This window comes from Podarcis tiliguerta (assembly GCF_965153285.1).
Source record: "Podarcis tiliguerta genome assembly, chromosome: 9".
Classification (NCBI taxonomy): Eukaryota; Metazoa; Chordata; class Lepidosauria; order Squamata; family Lacertidae; genus Podarcis; species Podarcis tiliguerta.
The window spans coordinates 64,692,342-64,712,288 of record NC_139542.1 but is presented as its reverse complement, the minus strand read 5'-3'; the positions used below and the strand labels follow the sequence as shown (position 1 = coordinate 64,712,288).

Below are 19,947 nucleotides of genomic sequence, written 5' to 3'. Positions count from 1 at the left end.
TCCTAGGTTTAACACAGTGCCACCTGCGTGCCTGGAGTAAGCCTAAAAGTCCATTAACTGTTAATAACTCATTCTCAAATTGCCCCCCTTAAAAATCAAATTGCCCCCCTGTGGGGCGTGTGCCCTACGTTGGGAATCATGGGTGTAGAGGGTAGATGTAGCAAAAGTAGGACGCGGGCTCTCCTTTGACAGTGCAGGCTTCCTCCTTTGTGTGTTTTGACTAAAGCAGTACAGTGGTACCTCGGGTTAAGTACTTAATTCGTTCCGGAGGTCCGTTCTTAACCTGAAACTGTTCTTAACCTGAAGCACCACTTTAGCTAATGGGGCTTCCTGCTGCCGCTGTGCCGCCAGAGCACGATTTCTGTTCTCATTCTGAAGCAAAGTCCTTAACCCGAGGTACTATTTCTGGGTTTGTGGAGTCTGTAACCTGAAGCATATGTAACCTGAAGCGTATGTAGCCCGGGCTACCACTGTACTTGAATATTCACCCAGCCATTGCCAGTTCAATCTCCCTAGTCTGTATAATGCAAGAGCTTTGCATTTTCCACTCTCTGTGTTAGTGTGAGCGCTCAGATGGGCAGGGGGGCCATAGAATCAAATGCCTCTTTTGCACATACTTCTTCCCTGCCCCCATACAATCCTATGGCCCTGTTTGCTCCCTTTCCCATCCATTTGACTGCCCTTCTTTGAAGGCTAGGGAGGATTTTGAATAATAATGTGAATTAAATTTACTTGAGAGAAGGCATTACAAATTAAACTTGGTTGTTGCTTTGGGTTGCCTTGAACAAGAGAAAGTGACATATTATTATTATTATTATTATTATTATTATTATTATTATTATTTCTGTCTGGAGCCCCCCCCCCCAACTTACCTTCATTCGTTAGAAACACAGCAGGAGTACTGTACATTTCCTCAGAATCAATGAAATACAGTATTCCACACAGTGGTTTTCTGCAGTAATGGAGTAAATAAAGCCAGACCGAAAAAGTAAAGCTGTATGAACAAAAAACTCTGATGAGAAACAGAATATTGGCAACAAAGACAACTTTAACATCATTCAGTTCATTGGTCTTCGATGTGGAAATAGAACAATTTTATGCTGGCAAGTAAGGGGGGCAGAAGAGGAATCAATTTAGACAATCCCTATTAAAGTAGTATACGTTGCTGTTTAGTCGTTTAGTCGTGTCCGACTCTTTGTGACCCCATGGACCAGAGCATGCCAGGCACTCCTGTCTTCCACTGCCTCCCACAGTTTGGTCAAACTCATGCTGGTAGCTTCGAGAACACTGTCCAACCATCTCGTCCTCTGCCGTCCCCTTCTCCTTGTGCCCTCCATCTTTCCCAACATCAGGGTCTTTTCCAGGGAGTCTTCTCTTCTCATGAGGTGGCCAAAGTATTGGAGCCTCAGCTTCAGGATCTGTCCTTCCAGTGAGCACTCAGGGCTGATTTCCTTAAGAAAGGATAGGTTTGATCTTCTTGCAGTCCATGGGACTCTCAAGAGTCTCCTCCAGCACCATAATTCAAAAGCATCAATTCTTCGGCGATCAGCCTTCTTTCTGGTCCAGCTCCCACTTCCATACATCACTACGGGGAAAACCATAGCTTTAACTATACGGACCTTTGTTGGCAAAGTGATGTCTCTGCTTTTTAAGATGCTGTCTAGGTTTGTCATTGCTTTTCTCCCAAGAAGCAGACGTCTTTTAAAAGTAGTATATACACTTACATATATATATTCAGGCAATCCCATGATTGGGTAAGAGAGGCAGGGAAGTTCTTTGCGCCTAGTATTTGAGCAGAGAAGGGTTCAGTCGAGGGAGCCAGGTCTGCACACAAGGGGAAACAGCAACTCGATTGGAGAAGCAGAGCTCAGATAAGCTGTACATCTTCCAGAGAAGTCTCTCAGTACAAATATAAGGCAGGGAGCAGGGGTTTGTGTGCACTAAATGTTATGTACCGAAGTTCTGATGCTGGGCCAGCAGGGGGATACTGCAGATAGTTATGCAAATGAAGGATTGAAAGTGACGTTCAGTGATTGGATAGTTTTAGAAAGTTGTTATAGTAACATGGTACTGGAGCTCTATATAAGCAGGCTGACTGAGCCCTTCAGTTCTGTTCTGTTCTGGCCTCTGAATAAATAAGAGCTGTTTGAATAATCGCTGTGTCGTCTGATATGTTCACCCACAACTTAACACTAAATCTGTACGCTTAGCAGGAAAGCCATAGAAATGATGACAACCTAACACAGGTTCAGAGTTTCTGCCCACCGCTCAACACCTGCCATCTTCATAAAGTGTAGAAGTATATAACTGAGAACAGACCAACTTCAGACTAATACCGTATTGGCCCGAATATAAGCCGCACCCACAAATAAGCCGCACCTTTAAAATTAAAGGGGGGGAGAGAGAAAAAAAAGACAATACCCAAATATAAGCCGCTTCCTTAAAAAATCCACAGGCACTCACACCCGTTCCGTTTTACCGTATGTCTGTTTCAACAGTGATACTGTCAAAGTCAATTTTTGTAAGGTCGCGAATTTAAGCCGCGCTTTAACTTTTCATGGTCGGAATTTGGGGGGAAAGAGTGTGGCTTATATCCGGGCCAATACGGTATTTTAAACAGATTTCAACTGCAATTATTTCCCACTTATTCATGTACACTGGTACCTCGGATTAAGAACTTAATTCGTTCCAGAGGTCCGTTCTTAACCTGAAACTGTTCTTAACCTGAAGCACCACTTTAGCTAATGGGGCCTCCTGCTGTCGCTGCGCCACCGGAGCACGATTTCTGTTCTCATCCTGAAGCAAAGTCCTTAACCCGAGTTACTATTTCTGGGTTAGCGGGGTCTGTAACCTGAAGCGTATGTAACCCAAGGTACCACTGTATACATACTCACATGCATATATACATAGACACACTTTGGTTTGTTCATTTTCAATTTATAACAGCATTAAAGTAACAAAAAAACAAAAAAACAGATTAACAAACAGGCTATGGGTTATGCCAAAACACAAAATCTTGACTCATGAAGATTAGAACACTCTTATGGAACATTTGCTCAGTTATGTCTGGGTGGGTCAAAATTTTCCCGGTGAATTTCTAAGGACTTAAAAAAAAATTTTCTTCCTGCCCCTTAATACCAGACGCCAAACCGACTGTTTCTCTCTCCTTTTGTCGGGAGGTGATTGGGGATGGAGTAAATCTCAATGTGGAAGATTTATCACTGTGGTCCAATGAGGAAGAAGTGCATTTCAACATCCTTTGCCGCTTAGTGATGCCTTCCTGAGGGGCAATTCCTTTTCAGAGTCTAGCATCGTCATCGGTCCATGAGACTGAGCAAGTCCTGCAAATGTGTCGCAGGCAAATAAAGGTGCAGCTTGTAGAGATTGTAGGAAGGAAAGAATGTACACAAAAAGCTACAGGGCACAGTAGTGTAAATATCCGGTACCTTTCAGAATACAGAATTTGATAGCTATGGTAGTTGGTTGTGTTTTTTTAAGTGTTTGCTTAATGTGTTGGACTACCCTCAAAATTCCCTACCTGCATCAATAGCAACTGCCCATAGCGTCAGCATTTAACACTGACGATTGGCTATCACTCGCTATCTTTGCATCCTTTTTGTGAGCTTGTGACCACTCTTGGAAGCAGAATGCTGGGGTGGATGAATCTTTGGTCTGGTCGTCCAGCAAGGCCATTTATTCTTATGAATTACACTTTCCGGCCAATATTTAGCCTCACACTAAAACTTTCACATGCAGGAGAAAGATTTTGGGTACAATATACAGCTTTCATCATGGGAGAAGTTATGGGAAGAGGGTTTGAAATGTACAGCATGTTGCACATTGAAAGAAGATCATATGAAAATGATGCACCGTTGGTACTTAACTCCCAGTAAGTTAGCAAAAATGTATATATCTGTTGGAAATATAAGGAAAAAGAAGGCACCTTTTATCATATGTGGTGGACATTCTGGGAAACAATATATAATATATTGAAAAAAAATGTTTAAAATAATCTTTACAAAAAACCCAGAAACTTTTCTTTTAGGAATTTTAAGTGCTGAAATCCGAAGGGAACAGAAAAGATTATTTATGTATGTGACCACAGCTGTACGGATGTTATTAGCCCAGAGATGGAAAGAAGACAAAGTCCCTACGAGAGAATGGCAAATCAAGTTTATGGGCTATGCCGAAACGGCAAAAATGACTAGAAGAATCAGAAATCAGGAAGACCAGAACTTTAATAAGGAATGGGGAACATTTATAACTTATCTTAAAAACCATTGTAAACAGTTAAATTCATTAGTGGGATTGGAATAACCTTTGTAGTGCAATGAGAACTATGGATGTAATGGAGATATAATTTTTTTTGGATTATTACAAAAGATGCAGTAGGAAACAGGCTTGAGGAACACAGGCTTCCTCAACCTCGGCCCTCCAGATGTTTTGAGACTACAATTCCCATCTTCCCTGACCACTGGTCCTGCTACCTAGGGATCATGGGAGCTGTAGGCCAAAAACATCTGGAGGGCCGAGGTTGAGGAAGCCTGGTTTAACAATAAGGGGAGGAGCGAAGTCCAGGGGATTTGTGGGAATTGTGTTTTTATATAATACGTTGTGGTGTGAGTGTATTTTTATATGGAAAATCAAATAAATAAATTTGAAAAGAAGAAGAAACTTTCACATGCTGCACCCTCAAGTACAGTATTAAGATAGAATAGAATCCTAGAATCATAGAGTTGGAAGAGACCACAAGGGCCATCGAGTCCAACCCGCTGCCAAGCAGGAAACACCATCAGAGCACTCCTGACATTTGGTTGTCAAGCCTCTGCTTAAAGACCTCCAAAGAAGGAGACTCCACCACACTCCTTGGCAGCAAATTCCACTGTCAAACAGCTCTTATTGTCAGGAAATTCTTCCTAATGTTTAGGTACTAAAAGATAGTACTACTGTTGATATGTTTGGCAGTCTGGGGTCCTTTGGAGGAAGATCTGAGGTAAAAATCTAATAAATGATTAAAAGAAATTAAAAGCTTTCTATCAGTTGAATATCTATAACTACACCCCCATGTATCTCACAAGCTCCACCAGGAGGTAGCATCAGGAATGTAATGTACAAAACCTGGAAGTAATTGACTGAACATTCCTCAGGGGAGGGGAATTGCATAAACAAACCCACAGCATCCATATAATTTATGACATTTTCTGCGACAAAATAGGATTCCGACAAACAGAAAGGCAGCCAGAAGAGGGAGACAGCTGGAAGGAAAAGAATGCAAGCTTTAAAAGAGCAAAGGCAGTTATTTTTTAGGACATTTTTAATTTTCTTACTTTGGATAACCGTTCTGGCGCTTTCTGATTATTTCAAGTTCTCTGTTCTCAAACTTCTGAAACTTCTTCACAATTCCTGTCATCTCTCCACTGGAGGCGTACGGAAAGCTGAGGATCTCAACGACATCTGCAAAATGCAATCATTCTTAATGTGCTGGGAACTGCAAATAGCTGGGAGTTGTAGTCCAAAAGATTGGGAGGGCACCAGGTTGGCGAAGCCTATATGCCCTATTGTTATAAAGGTAAAGGGACCCCTGACCATTAGGCCCAGTCGTGACCGACTCTGGGGTTGCGGCGCTCATCTTGCTTTATTGGCCGAGGGAGCCGGCGTACAGCTTCCAGGTTATGTGGCCAGCGTGACTAAGCCACTTCTGGTGAACCAGAGCAGTGCATAGAAACACCGTTTACCTTCCCGTCGGAGTGGTACCTATTTATCTACTTGCACTTTGATGTGCTTTTGAACTGCTAGGTTGGCAGGAGTAGGGACTAACTCCTTTCTATGCCAGTGCATAGCTGAACACTTAACTTTGCAACACGGGACAGAGGTTATAATTGAACTGCTTTGTAAATAACGGAGGTTAGGGTGAGACTATCTTAACATCTCCCTAGTTTATAATAAGTTACAATATTGGAAAAGATTATTTGGCAGGTGGTGCGTGAGATTTCTGGCTGCTATTTAAGACTGTGGCAATTGTGTGTGCTGCGTACTTTGAGATAACAAACTGGGACAAAAATGAACAGCAGCTTGCCTTCATCCTATGCATGTTTGCTCAGAATTAAGTCCCACCGAGTTCAGTGTCTCGGATGATTTCCCAAATAATACACCAGTAAAAAAGGTAAAGGACCCCTGACAGTTAAGTCCAGTCGCGAACGACTCTGGGGTTGCGGTGCTTATTGCGCTTTACAGGCCGAGGGAGCTGACGTTTGTCCGCAGACAGTTTTTCCGGGTCATGTAAGCCGCTTCTGGTGAAACCAGAGCAGCACACGGAAACCCCGTTTACCTTCCCGCCAGAGCGGTAGCTATTTATCTACTTGCACTTTGACGTGCTTTTGAACTGCTAGGTTGGCAGGAGCAGGGACCGAGCGACGGGAGCTCACCCCGTCGCAGGGATTCGAACCACCAACCTTCTGATCGGCAAGTCCTAGGCTCTGTGGTTTACACCACAGTGCCACCCACGTCCCAGTACGTGAGTAGCTGGACCTTATTAAAACAACTGTTCTGGCAATGAAGTGCTGAGGATGAGGGCAACAGTGGCTGCAATGCCAACTGATTCAGAACATTGCACTGGTAGAATGGTGTGGATGGGCCTTTGTAAGCCTTCTTTGCTACCTACAAAACAGTATAATTGCACTAAATTGTTGCACGGCACAGCGCTGGGCAGGGAAAAGCCACATCAGATAATCCCACATTGCATTACAATTATATAATTCTACATTGTTCATAAATCTTTGCTAATGAGATCACGCATGTCAGGCAGTTTAATTGGTTTGGCACCATGAGTTCAGCTTGGAACTTCACTGTAGGTGAGTTTTATGCACCATTCCAGTCATATTATCTACAGGATCTAGGTTCCAATGTGAATTTTTGCTCTTGGTAGTGTTTACAAGTAGAGATGCACGAGATATTCGTTCAGCTGTTTGCACACCAGGGTTAGTTCATGGTTCTTCTTGTCCTGCCACTTTCTCCCAGGAAAGCCCCCCTGTTTACGGCTGAATCAGAACAAAGATCAATTGGTTTTTCCCAACATTTGTTCTGATTCAGCGGGAAACAGTGGGTTTTCCTGGGAGAAAGTGGCAAGACAAGCAAAAAACCTCTTGGAAGCAAAAAAACTCTTGAACCTGTGCTTTCTAGTGCGGAGAAATGACGCAGCTGCTTTCATATCCCTCTTACAGAGCCAGGGTGAAGTTCCTTTTAATTCTGGCTGCAGTTTCAAAACAAGTCAGGATCTGAAACCAAGGTCTGATCCAAGCTTGTTCAAACAAACAATCATCTAAATAACCCACAGTTCCTTGAGTCTGGATGTTAACAGAGAACAGTGGTTTGTTTAAAAACGCAAATGAAAGCTTCCAATCTTCTCCTTGTAGACATGAAGAAGGAGAGGAGAGGGAAGTTGGGAGCCTAAAAGCTCATGCAGGATCATTCACATCACTTGGTTTGCCAATAAATCTGAAATGGCCCGTTGACTAATATACAATCTCTATGATATTGCAAGTGGGAGTTTATTCACTTACATGCCCTCGGCTTTAACCATTTCATGTGGGCAGGAGCGATACTTTCAGAAAACTGAGAAGGAGGAAGATCAGATACAGACATACCTTGGAAGTCAAACGGAATCGATTCCGGAAGTCTGTTCGACTTCCAAAACGTTCAACTTCCAAGGCGCAGCTTCTGATTGGCTGCAGGAAGCTCCTGCAGCCAATCAGAAGCTTCAGAAGCCCCACCGGACATTCAGCTTCCAAAAGAAGGTTTGAAAACCAGAACAATCACTTCGGTTTTCAATCATTCGGGAGCCAAAACGCTCGGCAACTAAGCCGTTCAAAAACCAAGGTACGACTGTACTCTGTTAGGGCAATCTGTCGTCTTTCAACTCAGAGGCTTTCAGATGTCCCATCCCTCTAAGAAAAGCAGTAAGAAAAAGGCTCTCAAAATGCTCAGTTAAGGACCTTTGCGACACCATCAGCCAGTAGACAATTCTACTCCCTAAGCCCTCTCCTCGTATGCTTGAAAAATCCACACGCAAAATGTCAATGTCCAGGCTGCAGATTTCAAAGGTGCGCCACCGGGTGAGCACCTTGCTAGTTGCAAATTCATTCACACAATGTGCTGTTCCACTGCACATAAGAAAAATACATACCATTCTCATGGGGACACCAATGCATTATGTTTGCCTGCAGCCTCCAGGTATATTCCAAGCTCCATTTCATACACACTCGGTGTTCTTTGTAGGGACGTTCGAAAGGCGGAACAGATTCCAGCAAAGTGTAGTCCTTTGCAATTGCCTGCAAGTAGCCTTCCTTTCGTTTACCATGGGGGATCCCTCTTTGTTTGTGAATAATCCAGGCATAGAGTATCACTGTGTGTACGATGACGGAGCGTCGGATGAAATAGTCATCTCTGAAAACCATGCTGTTTGGAAATTTCAAGTTCACGGTTCTGTTTCTAGTGGTGTGGAGATATTTGTCATTCTCCCAACTCTCCTTATAGACGGACAGACCAGTTCTGAATTCCAGTGACGCTACGGCTTCTATAGTAACAGTGCAAGGTTCTGAGCATAAATAGTCGACGGAGATTTCAGTATCGTTGAGAACTCTCTTGTTCAAAACATTCAGATGAATGAAATCTTCGTAAAATACATCAGGTTTGGGCTGCGGAGTGACAGGTGTTGTCAGCAATGTGTCCTTTCCAAAAGATGGCACACTTTTCTAAGGGGAAAAAAAGATGCCATATGTTAACTTATTTAATATTTAAGGGCAACTGATGCAAAAGTGAGCTCTAATTATCTTCATTAAGATGTTCCTCACTCGGAATTTTTGCAGAGTTGTAAACCAAACGGTTGGTTACGAACGGGATCCGTTCCAGAGCCCTGTTCGCAACATGAGCAGAACGCAACCCGCGTCTGCGTGTCTGCGCGGGTCGCAATTTGACGCTTCTGCGCATGCGTGTGACGTCATTTTGAGAGTCTGCGCATGCGTGAGCGGCGAAACCCGGAAGTAACCCTTTCTGGTACTTACGGGTCGCCGCGGGACGCAACCTGAAAAGATTTAACCTGAAGCAAACGTAACAAGACACATGATTGTATTTGATGTTGGGAAAGATTGAGGGCACAAGGAGAAGGGGGCGACAGAGGACGAGATGGTTGGACAGTGTTCTCGAACCTACCAGCATGAGTTTGACCAAACTGCAGGAGGCAGTGGAAGACAGGAGTGCCTGGCGTGCTCTGGTCCATGGGGGCACGAAGAGTCGGACACAACTAAACAACAACAACTATATTGCTGTCCTATGGCTTTTTGGGGGAAATGTACAACAAAATGTTGGTTTCAAAAAGGAGGATGAGGAGAGGAAGAAGAAGAAGAAGAAGAAGAAGAAGAAGAAGAAGAAGAAGAAGAAGAAGAAATATGCACAACCTGCAGGCTTAACATATAGAATAAGAGAACAAGAATATACGTTCAAAGAAGATTGAAAAATGTTTACTGAATATATAGGAAATAATTGTGTGCAGCTGAAACCGCTGGCAGCATTAAGATAAATTCAACAGTGTAAATAAGTTTTGATGGGTGCAATAATGGAATACTAAATGGTATAGTTTTTGTAAAACATGTAGGGATTTCTGACATGCAGTGCTTTTCTTTCTTTAAAAAATGTTTAGGGGTACTCTCATTTTCCTACTCATATTAAAATACAGTGGTACCTCGGGTTAAGTACTTAATTCATTCTGGAGGTCCGTTCTTAACCTGAAACTGTTCTTAACCTGAAGCACCACTTTAGCTAATGGGGCCTCCCGCTGCCGCCCCCCCCCCCCGCTGGAGCACGATTTCTGTTCTCATCCTGAAGCAAAGTTCTTAACCTGAGGTACTATTTCTGGGTTAGTGGAGTCTGTAACCTGAAGCGCCTGTAACCTGAAGCGCATGTAACTCGAGGTACCACTGTACTGCCCCTCATGAGGCCAAACTTAGATTCACAAAATGTTTAGGGGTATGCGTCCCCCCAGAAAAAAAGGCACTGATATGTAAAATGAATCATGGAAAGAGAAGAAAGGAAGTCATGGACATCTTAAGGATGTAAAATGAGTATTTTAGATTGTAAAACAGAAAATGTAATAAAAATTATACAGAAGAAAAAGAAGAAAAAGAAAAAGAAGAAAAAGAAGAAGAAGAGGAAGAAAAAATGAAGTGGGCGCCAGGCATCCCAAACCGATGGCACAAGAACTTTGCCCCCCTCTCCCCCAGGCGAGCACCCGCCTGCCCACCCCACGTGGCAGGAGACCCGAGGAGCCAACTCACCAGCAGCAGCCAGAGGAGGCAGAGGCAGCGGCAGCCGGCAGCTGCCCGGAGGCGCACGGTGCGCCCCACGGCGCTCTCCATGGCTGCGCCCGCTTCTCCTCCGTCTCTTCCTCGGGGGTGACTTGGCCGAGCCGGGAAACCCTGTCCCGGAGCAAGATGGGTGTGTGGCTGTGTTCGCAACACGGATCCGGCTTCCTGGCGGGCGATGCCTCCGGCTTGGAGGAGGAAGCAGGAGGAGCCAGCCGGGAGCGGCAGGTGCGCCTAGGGCTGGGTGCGCCACGGCGGCGAAAGGAAAACCCCGATGGTGCGTCTGAGCGCGTGCAGAGGATTTTTTTTCCCGGGCGGCTGCAACCAGCTGTCAAGGGGCGACTGAGAATCGTTGCTAACTGGGCAGGGGACCCGAGGGTCATCTAGTCCAGCCCCGCGCAACTCTCAACCAGATCAGACATGGCAGGTGGCTTGGAGCAAACTCTTTCGGGCTGAGGTCCCCTCGCCCCCCTCCAATAAAATATTCGAGCGGGCTGCCCCCCCCCTCCGAGTGCCATTCAAATAGTGTGTGCGCGCTGGGTCTTGTGATCGATTATGGGGGGCCAGGCTTACCTGCCCCCCATATTTTAATTCAAATTGGCACCCCGGTAGGTGGCCACCACCTCTCCTTCCATTGTACTCATGGGTTGGGTTCCTCCCTCCAAAGAACTCCCTGAGACATTAAAGCACCCCTGTGACAAATCGATACAGATTTTTCTGTGCCTCCTGTATTACTGTCGCGAATTATAGTCTGTCCAGATCTGGCATGGCAGCGGGTTGGGCTGGATGACTCCCGGAGACCCTTCTAAAGCAAAGGGTGTTGGTACGCCGATGGCAGCCCTTTTCTTTATTCATCTAAGCAAAGATACGCAGGGAGACGTTTAATAGAATTCAGAGCATCCTTAAGACCCGCTGGGCTGCCTCACACCCAGTTAGTGTGCAAAGGATGGTGGAAGGTTAAAGATGCCTCTGCCAGCCATTCAGAGATTTTAAGTTTTGGAGGGCTCCAGATGAAGATGCTGAACCCCAAAGAGCTACAAAGGAGGGTTGTGGCTTTTCAGTGCTAAAACACCATGCTTTGGGGTGCAGAAAGTCCCAGGTTCAAGATCTGGCACCTTCACCGGCAAGAATGTTAAAGGTAAAGGCAAAGGGACCCCTGACCATTGGGTCCAGTCGTGACTGACTCTGGGGTTGCGGCACTCATCTCGCTTTACTGGCCGAGGGAGCTGGCGTGCAGCTTCCGGGTCACGTGGCCAGCATGACTAAGCCACTTCTGGTGAACCAGAGCAGCGCACGGAAACTCCGTTTACCTTCCCGCTGGATAGTGGTCCCTATTTATCTACTTGCACTTTGATGTGCTTTCGAACTGCTAGGTTGGCAGGAGCTGGGACCGAGCAACAGGAGCTCACCCCAGCGCAGGGATTCAAACCGCCGACCTTCTCATCCACAGCACCACCCGCATCACTAACAAGAATGTTACTCACCCCAAAATGGAAAGTAGCAGAAGTCCCAGCAAAGAATGGACACAAAAACTTATGGAATATGCAGAAATGGCAAAACTGACTGGAAGAATAAGAAATCAAGATAACAAACTTTTTATAAAAGAATGGAAATGGTTTATGGAATATTTACAGATAAATTGTAAACAGATAAAAACATTGGCAGGTTTATTGTAATAACCTGCAGTTTCAGAAGAGTATATATTGAAAGAAGATGAGTAAATGAGCAAATTAAGTTAATTTGGATATGCAGAAGGTATTAAAAATAAATTTAAGAAACCTCAGAAAGAGGGGGAAGGAAGTCAAGATTCGAAATGTCAAAATGATTGGAAAATCAGTGAAATGTATAAACCTGAAAAGTATAAATGAATATTTAAATAATAAAAAAAATGAGATGGGGCACCTTAGGGTCTCACATAGCTGGGCTGGGAAAGGCAGCTGTTGCCAGTCAGAATAGACAGTGCTGGTGTAGATGGAGCAACAGGGTGACTCAGTGATGGCCAAACCAGGGAGGTGCTTGAAAATAGTAAAGGTAAAGGGACCACTGACCATTAGGTCCAGTCATGGCCGACTCTGGGGTTGCGGCACTCATCTCGCTTTATGTGGCCAGCATGACTAAGCTGCTTCTGGCGAACCAGAGCAGCACACAGAAACACCGTTTATCTTCCCGCCAGAGCGGTACCTATTTATCTACTTGGAATTTGAAGTGCTTTCGAACTGCTAGGTTGGCAGGAGCAGGGACCGAGCAACGGGAGCTCACCCTGTCGTGGGGATTCGAACCGCCGACCTTCTGATCGGCAAGTCCTAGGCTCAGTGGTTTAACCCGCAGTGCCACCCACGTCCCTGCTTGAAAATAAGGCACCTTATAAAGAGAGAGTTGGGATATATGTGCACATCGTGAAGTTGCAGCAGGACCCCAGCCAGAGCACCTTAAGGATGTTGTATAAGAGCCCTTAGGCTTCACAATCCATTTGTTTCCAGGGTTAACCTGCATGGATATGTTTCCTAGCCAAAAGAGAGGTTTGTTTCCTAAGGACCTCCAGTCACAACCTGCAACTCTTTATTGAGGTGCAAGCTTGTCTGTGATCAAATCCGGAATGGGAACACAACTTAAAACAGGGAGACAGTTATGCAGTGTGTTGTGAACTATTTCCTTGTGTGATGCTCTTCTTCCCCCCACCCAGGTGCAAACCACATTTTAAACATCACTCACATCTACAGTTGTCTTTAAGATCCAGATCAAAGCCCCTCCCAACTCTACAATTCTGTGATTCTATGACTATTGTTCCATAAGAAAACAACAGAACGTCAGTCCTATTAAGGGCCAGACACAATGGGACGCGGGTGGCGCTGTGGGTTAAACCACAGAGCCGATCAGAAGGTCGGCGGTTCAAATCCCTGTGACGGGGTGAGCTCCCGTTGCTCAGTCCTGCCAACCTAGCAGTTTGAAAGCACGTCAAAGTGCAAGTAGATAAATAGGTACCGCTCCGGTGGGAAGGTAAACGGCGTTTCCGTGCACTGCTCTGGTTTGCCAGAAGCGGCTTAGTCATGTCGGCCACATGACCCACAGGCTGTACGCCGGCTCCCTTGGCCAATAAAGCGAGATGAGCGCTGCAACCCCAGAGTCGGTCGCGATTGGACCTAATGGTCACTTTACCTTTACCTAGACACAATGCAAGAGATTTGTAAAGAGGAAAGAGAATTTGCAGCAGGACTACAGGGAGGTGTTTGTAACCTTTCCCTACAATGTTTTTGCTGTTTAAATAATCACACATATGAGCAACTACTGTATATGTTTTCCCCTGCAAGGCAAATAGCATTTAATTAAGGGAAACAGTGCAGAGGGGTTAAAGCCCCCATGGGTTCCGTAGTGAATGCTCTCTTGTGTTTTTTTCTTTTTAATTAAAAGCAGGAGATCTTGTTCACATCAAGCACTACAACAAGTCTGATTTAGCTGTAACTGTGTAAAGAATAATGTGCCATATTTGGTAGTATTTTCTGGATTTTCCTCTGTTTAGATTTGTCATCAAAATGAAGACAAGTGTCAAGCTAAAGTAGAAAATGCTTTTTTTAAAAAAAGAATCATTCCTTTCATGTGATGGGAAGTCGTAAAAGAGAAAAGATTTTCCCCTTGAAAAGATTTTATCCAGCCTCAGCTGACTTTATTAGAGGCTTGAACCGGTTGAGCAGGAAACGAAACCATATTCCACCGCAGGAGCAATCTTCTCATATTCTTGGCCCCATGCCCTTCAAGCAGCGCCCCCCCCCCATGCTGCAAAAACAACCAATGTTGCAATTGTGCACCCTAAAATGCGCATTGCCATTATCCCCCCCCCCCACATTTAATAAGGTAAAATTGAAAATGGGGGAGATGTGTTCTGACATACGCTGGGGTTCTGAAATATACTCGGAGTCAAGAGTGGATTTTATGCTCAATATTCAGCTCCTAGTGTTGAGGAGGAATGGAAGTTCCCCCAGAATGTCTGCTTTATATACATCATTTACACAATGGGCCCCACGTGATTGGCTAATTCCGGGATTCTCCTGCAGGCCAATCAGGTTGCGGATTCACTTCCACCTGGAGCTGGATTGAGTGGCTCCTGTGGACCAATCAGACTGCTGCATTCTGGATCCTATTGTTCTAGGACCAATCAGACTGCTGCATTCTGAATCCTATTGTTCTAGGACCAATCAGGCTGCTGCATTCTGAATCCTATTGTTCTAGGACTAATCAGGCTGCTGCATTCTGAATCCTATTGTTCTAGGACCAATCAGACTGCTGCATTTTGGATCCTGTTCAACTCAGTACATAACACTGAGGTTTGATTCGTTTTCAGAGCAGATCTTACCCTGTTGGAGGGCAGGCGGTGAGGGGAACAGATGCGGTGTTATTGTTATTATTTATTGAATTTCTATATCGCCCTATACCCGGGGTCTCAAGGTGATTCACAAAATAAAATCAAGATATAAAACCACAAAATCTGTAATTGCAAGTGCCCTAAGAAAAAGGCTCCTCCATCCAGTTTCTCCATGCTATGTGTAATTTCATAAACTATCATGACACCTCTTGCTCGCCTTTTAAACTGAGAAGTCCCAAATGCTGCAACTTTTCCCCATAGGAGAGCCGCTCCACCTCCTTGATCATTTATTTGGGTTGCCCTTTTCTGAACGTTTTCCCACTCTGCGTTATGCTTTTTGAGGTGAGATGACGCAAAAATGTACACTGTTCCCAATGTGGCTGCACCATAGATTTGGATAACATTATATCGACAATATTTTACAGGTGAAAAAGAGTGCCGAGGCAGAAAGATGCACAACACTAGGACTTGCTATTGCTAAACAGTTTGGGCATCCGAGGTTTTCCTGAGGTTTTCTGCCTTCCCTCATTACTGAACACAGCCACCAGCACACATATCGCAGGAGAAAATGGATAGGCAAGCTGTCTTTCAGTGAACCCTGCCTGCTATTATTTGTCTTCTTCACTGGGGAATCATCACAGCCTATAAGCTTCTGAGGAAGGTGTTATGTACTGAGTTGAATAAGATCCAAAATGCAGCAGTCTGATTGGTCCTAGAACAATAGGCTCCAGAATGCAGCAGTCTGATTGGTCCACAGGAGCCACCCAATCCAGCTCCAGGTGGAAGTGAATCCGCAATCTGATTGGCCTACAGGAGAATCCCGGAATTAGCCAATCATGTGGGGCCCATTGTGTAAATAATGTATATAAAGCAGACATTCTGGGGGAACTTCCGATCCTCCTCAACACTATGAGCTGAATAAAGAGCATGAAATCCACTCTCGACTCCAAGTATATTTCAGTTAGATATCCCGTAGACTGTCCCTGGGACAGGTGAGGCTGCTGATCCCTTATTTTCGAGGCTGTTCATCCCTTATTTTCAAATCTGAAAGTTGATAGCTATGCCCCAGAGGAAACCTACTGGTCCTTCCCTCCCCCTTTTCTTGGCTCAGGAAGTGCTCCTCACAAGAAAGCAAACAAACACATGCTTGCTGTTTCAGAAATGGTTTTCCGTTGAGGACAGTGCCATTAGTTTTAGCAAGTTCGTGTAAGGATTTATTTATCAAGGTGCTGGGAAAACTGAGTGATCATTCTGGTTTGTTTGGACAGAATAGCCTGCAGGATCAGGCCAGAGGCTATTGAACGCAAAATAGCAGGGGAGCAGCAAGCATTTATTTGCTCAGGGCGGAGAGCTGCTCCAACCTTCTAGGAAAGGCTGAAAGAGCAAGGAGAGTCAGCTCAAGGGACACTTATGCACAGATTGTGGGGAGCCTGGCTGGATGTGCCCTTCAGAAATGTGCACCCAGGGCAAATTTTGTTGTTGTTTAGTCGTTTAGTTGTGTCCGACTCTTCGTGACCCCATGGACCAGAGCACGCCAGGCACTCCTGTCTTCCACTGCCTCCCGCAGTTTGGTCAAACTCATGCTGGTAGCTTCGAGAACACTGTCCAACCATTTCGTCCTCTGTCGTCCCCTTCTCCTTGTGCCCTCCATCTTTCCCAACATCAGGGTCTTTCCCAGGGAGTCTTCTCTTCTCATGAGGTGGCCAAAGTATTGGAGCCTCAGCTTCAGGCTGAGAGTCCTTCCAGTGAGCACTCAGGGCTGATTTCCTTAAGAATGGATAAATTTGATCTTCTTGCAGTCCATGGGACTCTCAAGAGTCTCCTCCAGCACCATAATTCAAAAGCATCAATTCTTCGGCGATCAGCCTTCTTTATGGTCCAGCTCTCACTTCCATACATCACTACTGGGAAAACCATGGCTTTAACTACACGGACCTTTGTTGGCAAAGTGATGTCTCTGCTTTTTAAGATGCTTTCTAGGTTTGTCATTGCTTTCCTCCCAAGAAGCAGGCGTCTTTTAATTTCGTGACTGCTGTCACCATCTGCAGTGATCATGGAGCCCAAGAAAGTAAAATCTCTCACTGCCCCCATTTCTTCCCTTTCTATTTGCCAGGAGGTGATGGGACCAGTGGCCATGATCTTCGTTTTTTTGATGTTGAGCTTCAGACCATATTTTGCGCTCTCCTCTTTCACCCTCAATAAAAGGTTCTTTAATGCCTCCTCGCTTTCTGCCATCAAGGTTGTCTCATCTGCATATCTGAGGTTGTTGATATTTCTTCCGGCAATCTTAATTCCGGCTTGGGATTCATCCAGGGCAAATTTATTAATATGCATTTGGGAAGATGCCACGATTTTTTTTTATTTTCTCCTCTGGAAATCTCCCAAGAGTCGCATCCCCAAAAAGAGGAGAATTTCCAAGGTCCCCTGTGATCAGTATCGTTGCACGAGAGACCTGCAAGCTAAGGCAACTTTCGGCGGCAAGTCTGCACGTCGTTTCGCGGACTTGGGCTGTTTCCGTCCTCCACCGCCAGGGGGCAGTCAAGAGAACTCGTTGCTCCTCTGTTCCGAGTGAGTCCGCTCTTCGTCGCCCGGAAGCGGAAGGAGTTTCCTCTACGGGCGGAAGGAGGGAGAGGTCGTGCTGGGCTCCGCGGCGTCTCCTCATGGCTCGCGTGCCGCGCACGCTGCTGATCTTCGGCGGCTTCGTGGCCGTGCTGGGGGCGGCCTTCTACCCCATCTACTTTCGGCCCCTGATGCACCTCGAGGAGTACAGTAAGTCGAGCGGGGAGCGCGTTCTGCGCACGCGCGGCCGGAGCCCCGCCCCTGTTCGAATCTCGAAGGAAGGAAGGAGGCTGCATCCTTGAACAACTTACTGCTCTGCCCTTATCTCTTTCTCACCAGCTTCATTGGTTTAAAGTTTTTCTACTGTGTCTGCCTGTGCGATAGGGTCATTCCGTTACCCTGAACATGGAGCAGAATTGCATGCCTTCAGAGGAGGCCCATCTAAAACTTGTTGGGAGTCTATACAATAGGCCAAGCTCCCTGCTGCAGATAGCTGCCCTTCATCTTGTGCAGGGTGAGGAGGAAGGGGATGGAAGAGCTGGGTGAGGGCAGTTGTGGGTCAAAAAAGTGCCTCATATATTCTTTTAGAGATAGCGATTAGGGTAGATGGGTATTTTGAGCAGGCTGGTGCCCATCATTTTCTTCCCACATTAAGGGATAAATGTGCTTTCTTACCTACTGTAATGTTTTGTGTTTACCAGAAAAGGAGCAAGCAATAAATCGAGCTGGTGTTATACAAGAAGATGTTCAGCCTACAGGTATAGCTCTAAACGCTTAGTTAAGCTGTGTTTATGTACATTATGTATATATTAATACTGGATTCCAGTTCCAAAGAAGTTGAGATGCAAAGGAGCTAATTTAGGAATTCATTCAAATGACCTTTAGTACGTTTCTAAAATGATTACTTAGACAAGTAAAAGGTGAGCCTGTTTCATACAAAAAAAGATGCAACTGGATATGAATGCTTCAGTACAAAGTATCCACGTTGTGATTCAAATAGAAGAGCATCTGTATGTGTTTTTCACTCTGTTCCACCTTTCAGCTACAAGCTGAGGTTATTGTACAAAGATTGGACCATAGCTTTTAAGTATTTGGATGAGAAGCAGAGTTATGGATATACACAGATCCCCTTCATACAAGGTCCAGAACATTTTATTCTGTACTAATATAGTCATATGCCTGTGCAATAAATTCTGTAAGAAATTACCTTTGATCTCAGAAGAACTGTTGAAAATACTGTTCTATCTTTCTTTCATATAATTCTGGTAATAGTCACTTTGAATGAGTAATATTCCAACTGGTGTTCTCAATTGCAACAACTCAGTCAAAAATATCCCTTTCTCGAGCAAGATGCTCAAAATGTTCAGATTATTCAGATGAGGCAAATTATTGTGACTCATTTCAGTCTGCATTCATGCCTGGTTTTGGCACAGAAAAAGTTTTGTTTGCCCTGATCGATGACTTGCATTAGGAGAAACATGGGGTGTGTAACCCTGTTGATTCTCCTTGAGCTCTCAGTGACTTGATAACATCTGTATGCTGTCCTATGCATGTGGGACCAAGAAGATCACATTCCATGTTTCAGAATCTCTTCAGACATGGTCCTTGCCCAGTTGTTCAAAATACGTAATGTACTCACATGTATAACTTCATGCAGAGAAGCTAGGTTGTAGAGAATACATACATTTATTGACATTACAACAGCCTTCTAAAATGCTTTTTTATCTCTCCTGTTTTATCCAAAGGATTAAAAGTATGGTCTGATCCATTTGGAAGAAAGTAAGGACTTCTTTGGGTGGGATCTCGCCAATGAATGTATTTTCCCTTATTCCATCAGTGATGCTTCTGGTTCTTTGAGTCAACCAAGATCATGCAGAAAAAGAACTCCACACGTGGAATTGTTTTATATAAAGAGCAGTAGCAGCTGTTGGCTCTCAAGAGATAAAGCCTACTTTTTCCCCAGTGATGTAGTAGGAAACGCTGCACTGAATGTTTTCTATTAACCAAATGGAATAATTGCCTTTTTCTTCATTGGAGGAATGAAGGAGAATTGCTTTGGTGAATGTAGTGTAGACATTACCAGAGTAGATTATGGAACTAATGAGGTGTGAGAGAGTTTTAAATTATGTACATTGATTGTAACATTTTGTGTTGAACTAAACTGTAGTACTGCAGTTCAGTTTTCATGGATTTTGTTGTTAAGAGAAAAACTCAGTTTCAGATAACGTATTAATGTGTAAACTCGCTGTTCAAAAGTAAAGATTTGGATGCGTTGACTTATTTCTGTATATAAATCTTTTGAATGACTACACAGCTTTTTGTCTTTTCCTGGAACTTCTGTAAGTACTTTTCATAGAAACCTGGCAATGCTTTTAATTTTTTCTACTAACCTGGTTTCAGTTTGAAACTACAGGAATGACCAACTACTGTCTTCTCAAAGGTCACTCTAGTGTCCAGACATTGGTACATATGTCATAAATATATTTTGCTGCACAAGCTGACACCCAAATGGGTCAGTTGGCACCTTGTAATAATATGGGCCTTGTCCCTATAAACTGACAAATGAGTAAGCAGTTACATACAAAATTCAAATGGGATGCATTATTGTTGGCAACTGGGTCCAGAGAAATGGAGTGCACCTCCAAGAGCAAAGTCAGACTGCTGTGTTAGCACTAT

At 44.6% G+C, this 19,947-nt stretch overlaps 2 protein-coding genes across 4 annotated transcripts in view; one reads left to right on the top strand and one right to left on the bottom strand.

The window, feature by feature from the left end:
• SEL1L3 (SEL1L family member 3) overlaps positions 1-10,536 on the bottom strand; it is a 48,076-nt gene extending 37,540 nt beyond the window's left edge. For 2 of the 3 annotated variants that reach the window (XM_083458087.1, XM_083458088.1), the window contains exons 1-4: positions 10,329-10,536; positions 8,183-8,750; positions 5,328-5,454; positions 873-994 (exon numbers count right to left, since the gene is read on the bottom strand). In XM_083458087.1, coding sequence (XP_083314213.1) covers positions 873-994; positions 5,328-5,454; positions 8,183-8,750; positions 10,329-10,409 — 898 coding nt within the window. In that variant the 5' untranslated portion in view covers positions 10,410-10,536. The remainder of the gene's footprint in view (positions 1-872; positions 995-5,327; positions 5,455-8,182; positions 8,751-10,328) is intronic. The other variant, XM_083458089.1, reaches the window with a different exon arrangement.
• A 6,769-nt stretch (positions 10,537-17,305) lies between these two features.
• On the top strand, positions 17,306-19,578 carry SMIM20 (small integral membrane protein 20). Its single transcript, XM_083458513.1, has 3 exons — positions 17,306-17,481; positions 17,973-18,029; positions 19,017-19,578. Exons 1-3 carry the CDS (start codon positions 17,373-17,375, stop codon positions 19,052-19,054), a joined length of 204 nt encoding a protein of 67 aa, XP_083314639.1. The 5' UTR covers positions 17,306-17,372; the 3' UTR covers positions 19,055-19,578.
• Positions 19,579-19,947: the final 369 nt, after the last annotated feature.

Excerpts from the sequence above, each read along its gene's own strand:
- SMIM20 (XM_083458513.1), top strand. The coding sequence starts at position 17,373 with ATGGCTCGCGTGCCGCGCACGCTGCTGATCTTCGGCGGCTTCGTGGCC. Across the intron at positions 17,482-17,972 it reads GATGCACCTCGAGGAGTACA|AAAAGGAGCAAGCAATAAAT; the intron begins GTAAGTCGAGCG and ends TGTGTTTACCAG. Across the intron at positions 18,030-19,016 it reads AGAAGATGTTCAGCCTACAG|GATTAAAAGTATGGTCTGAT; the intron begins GTATAGCTCTAA and ends TTTTATCCAAAG.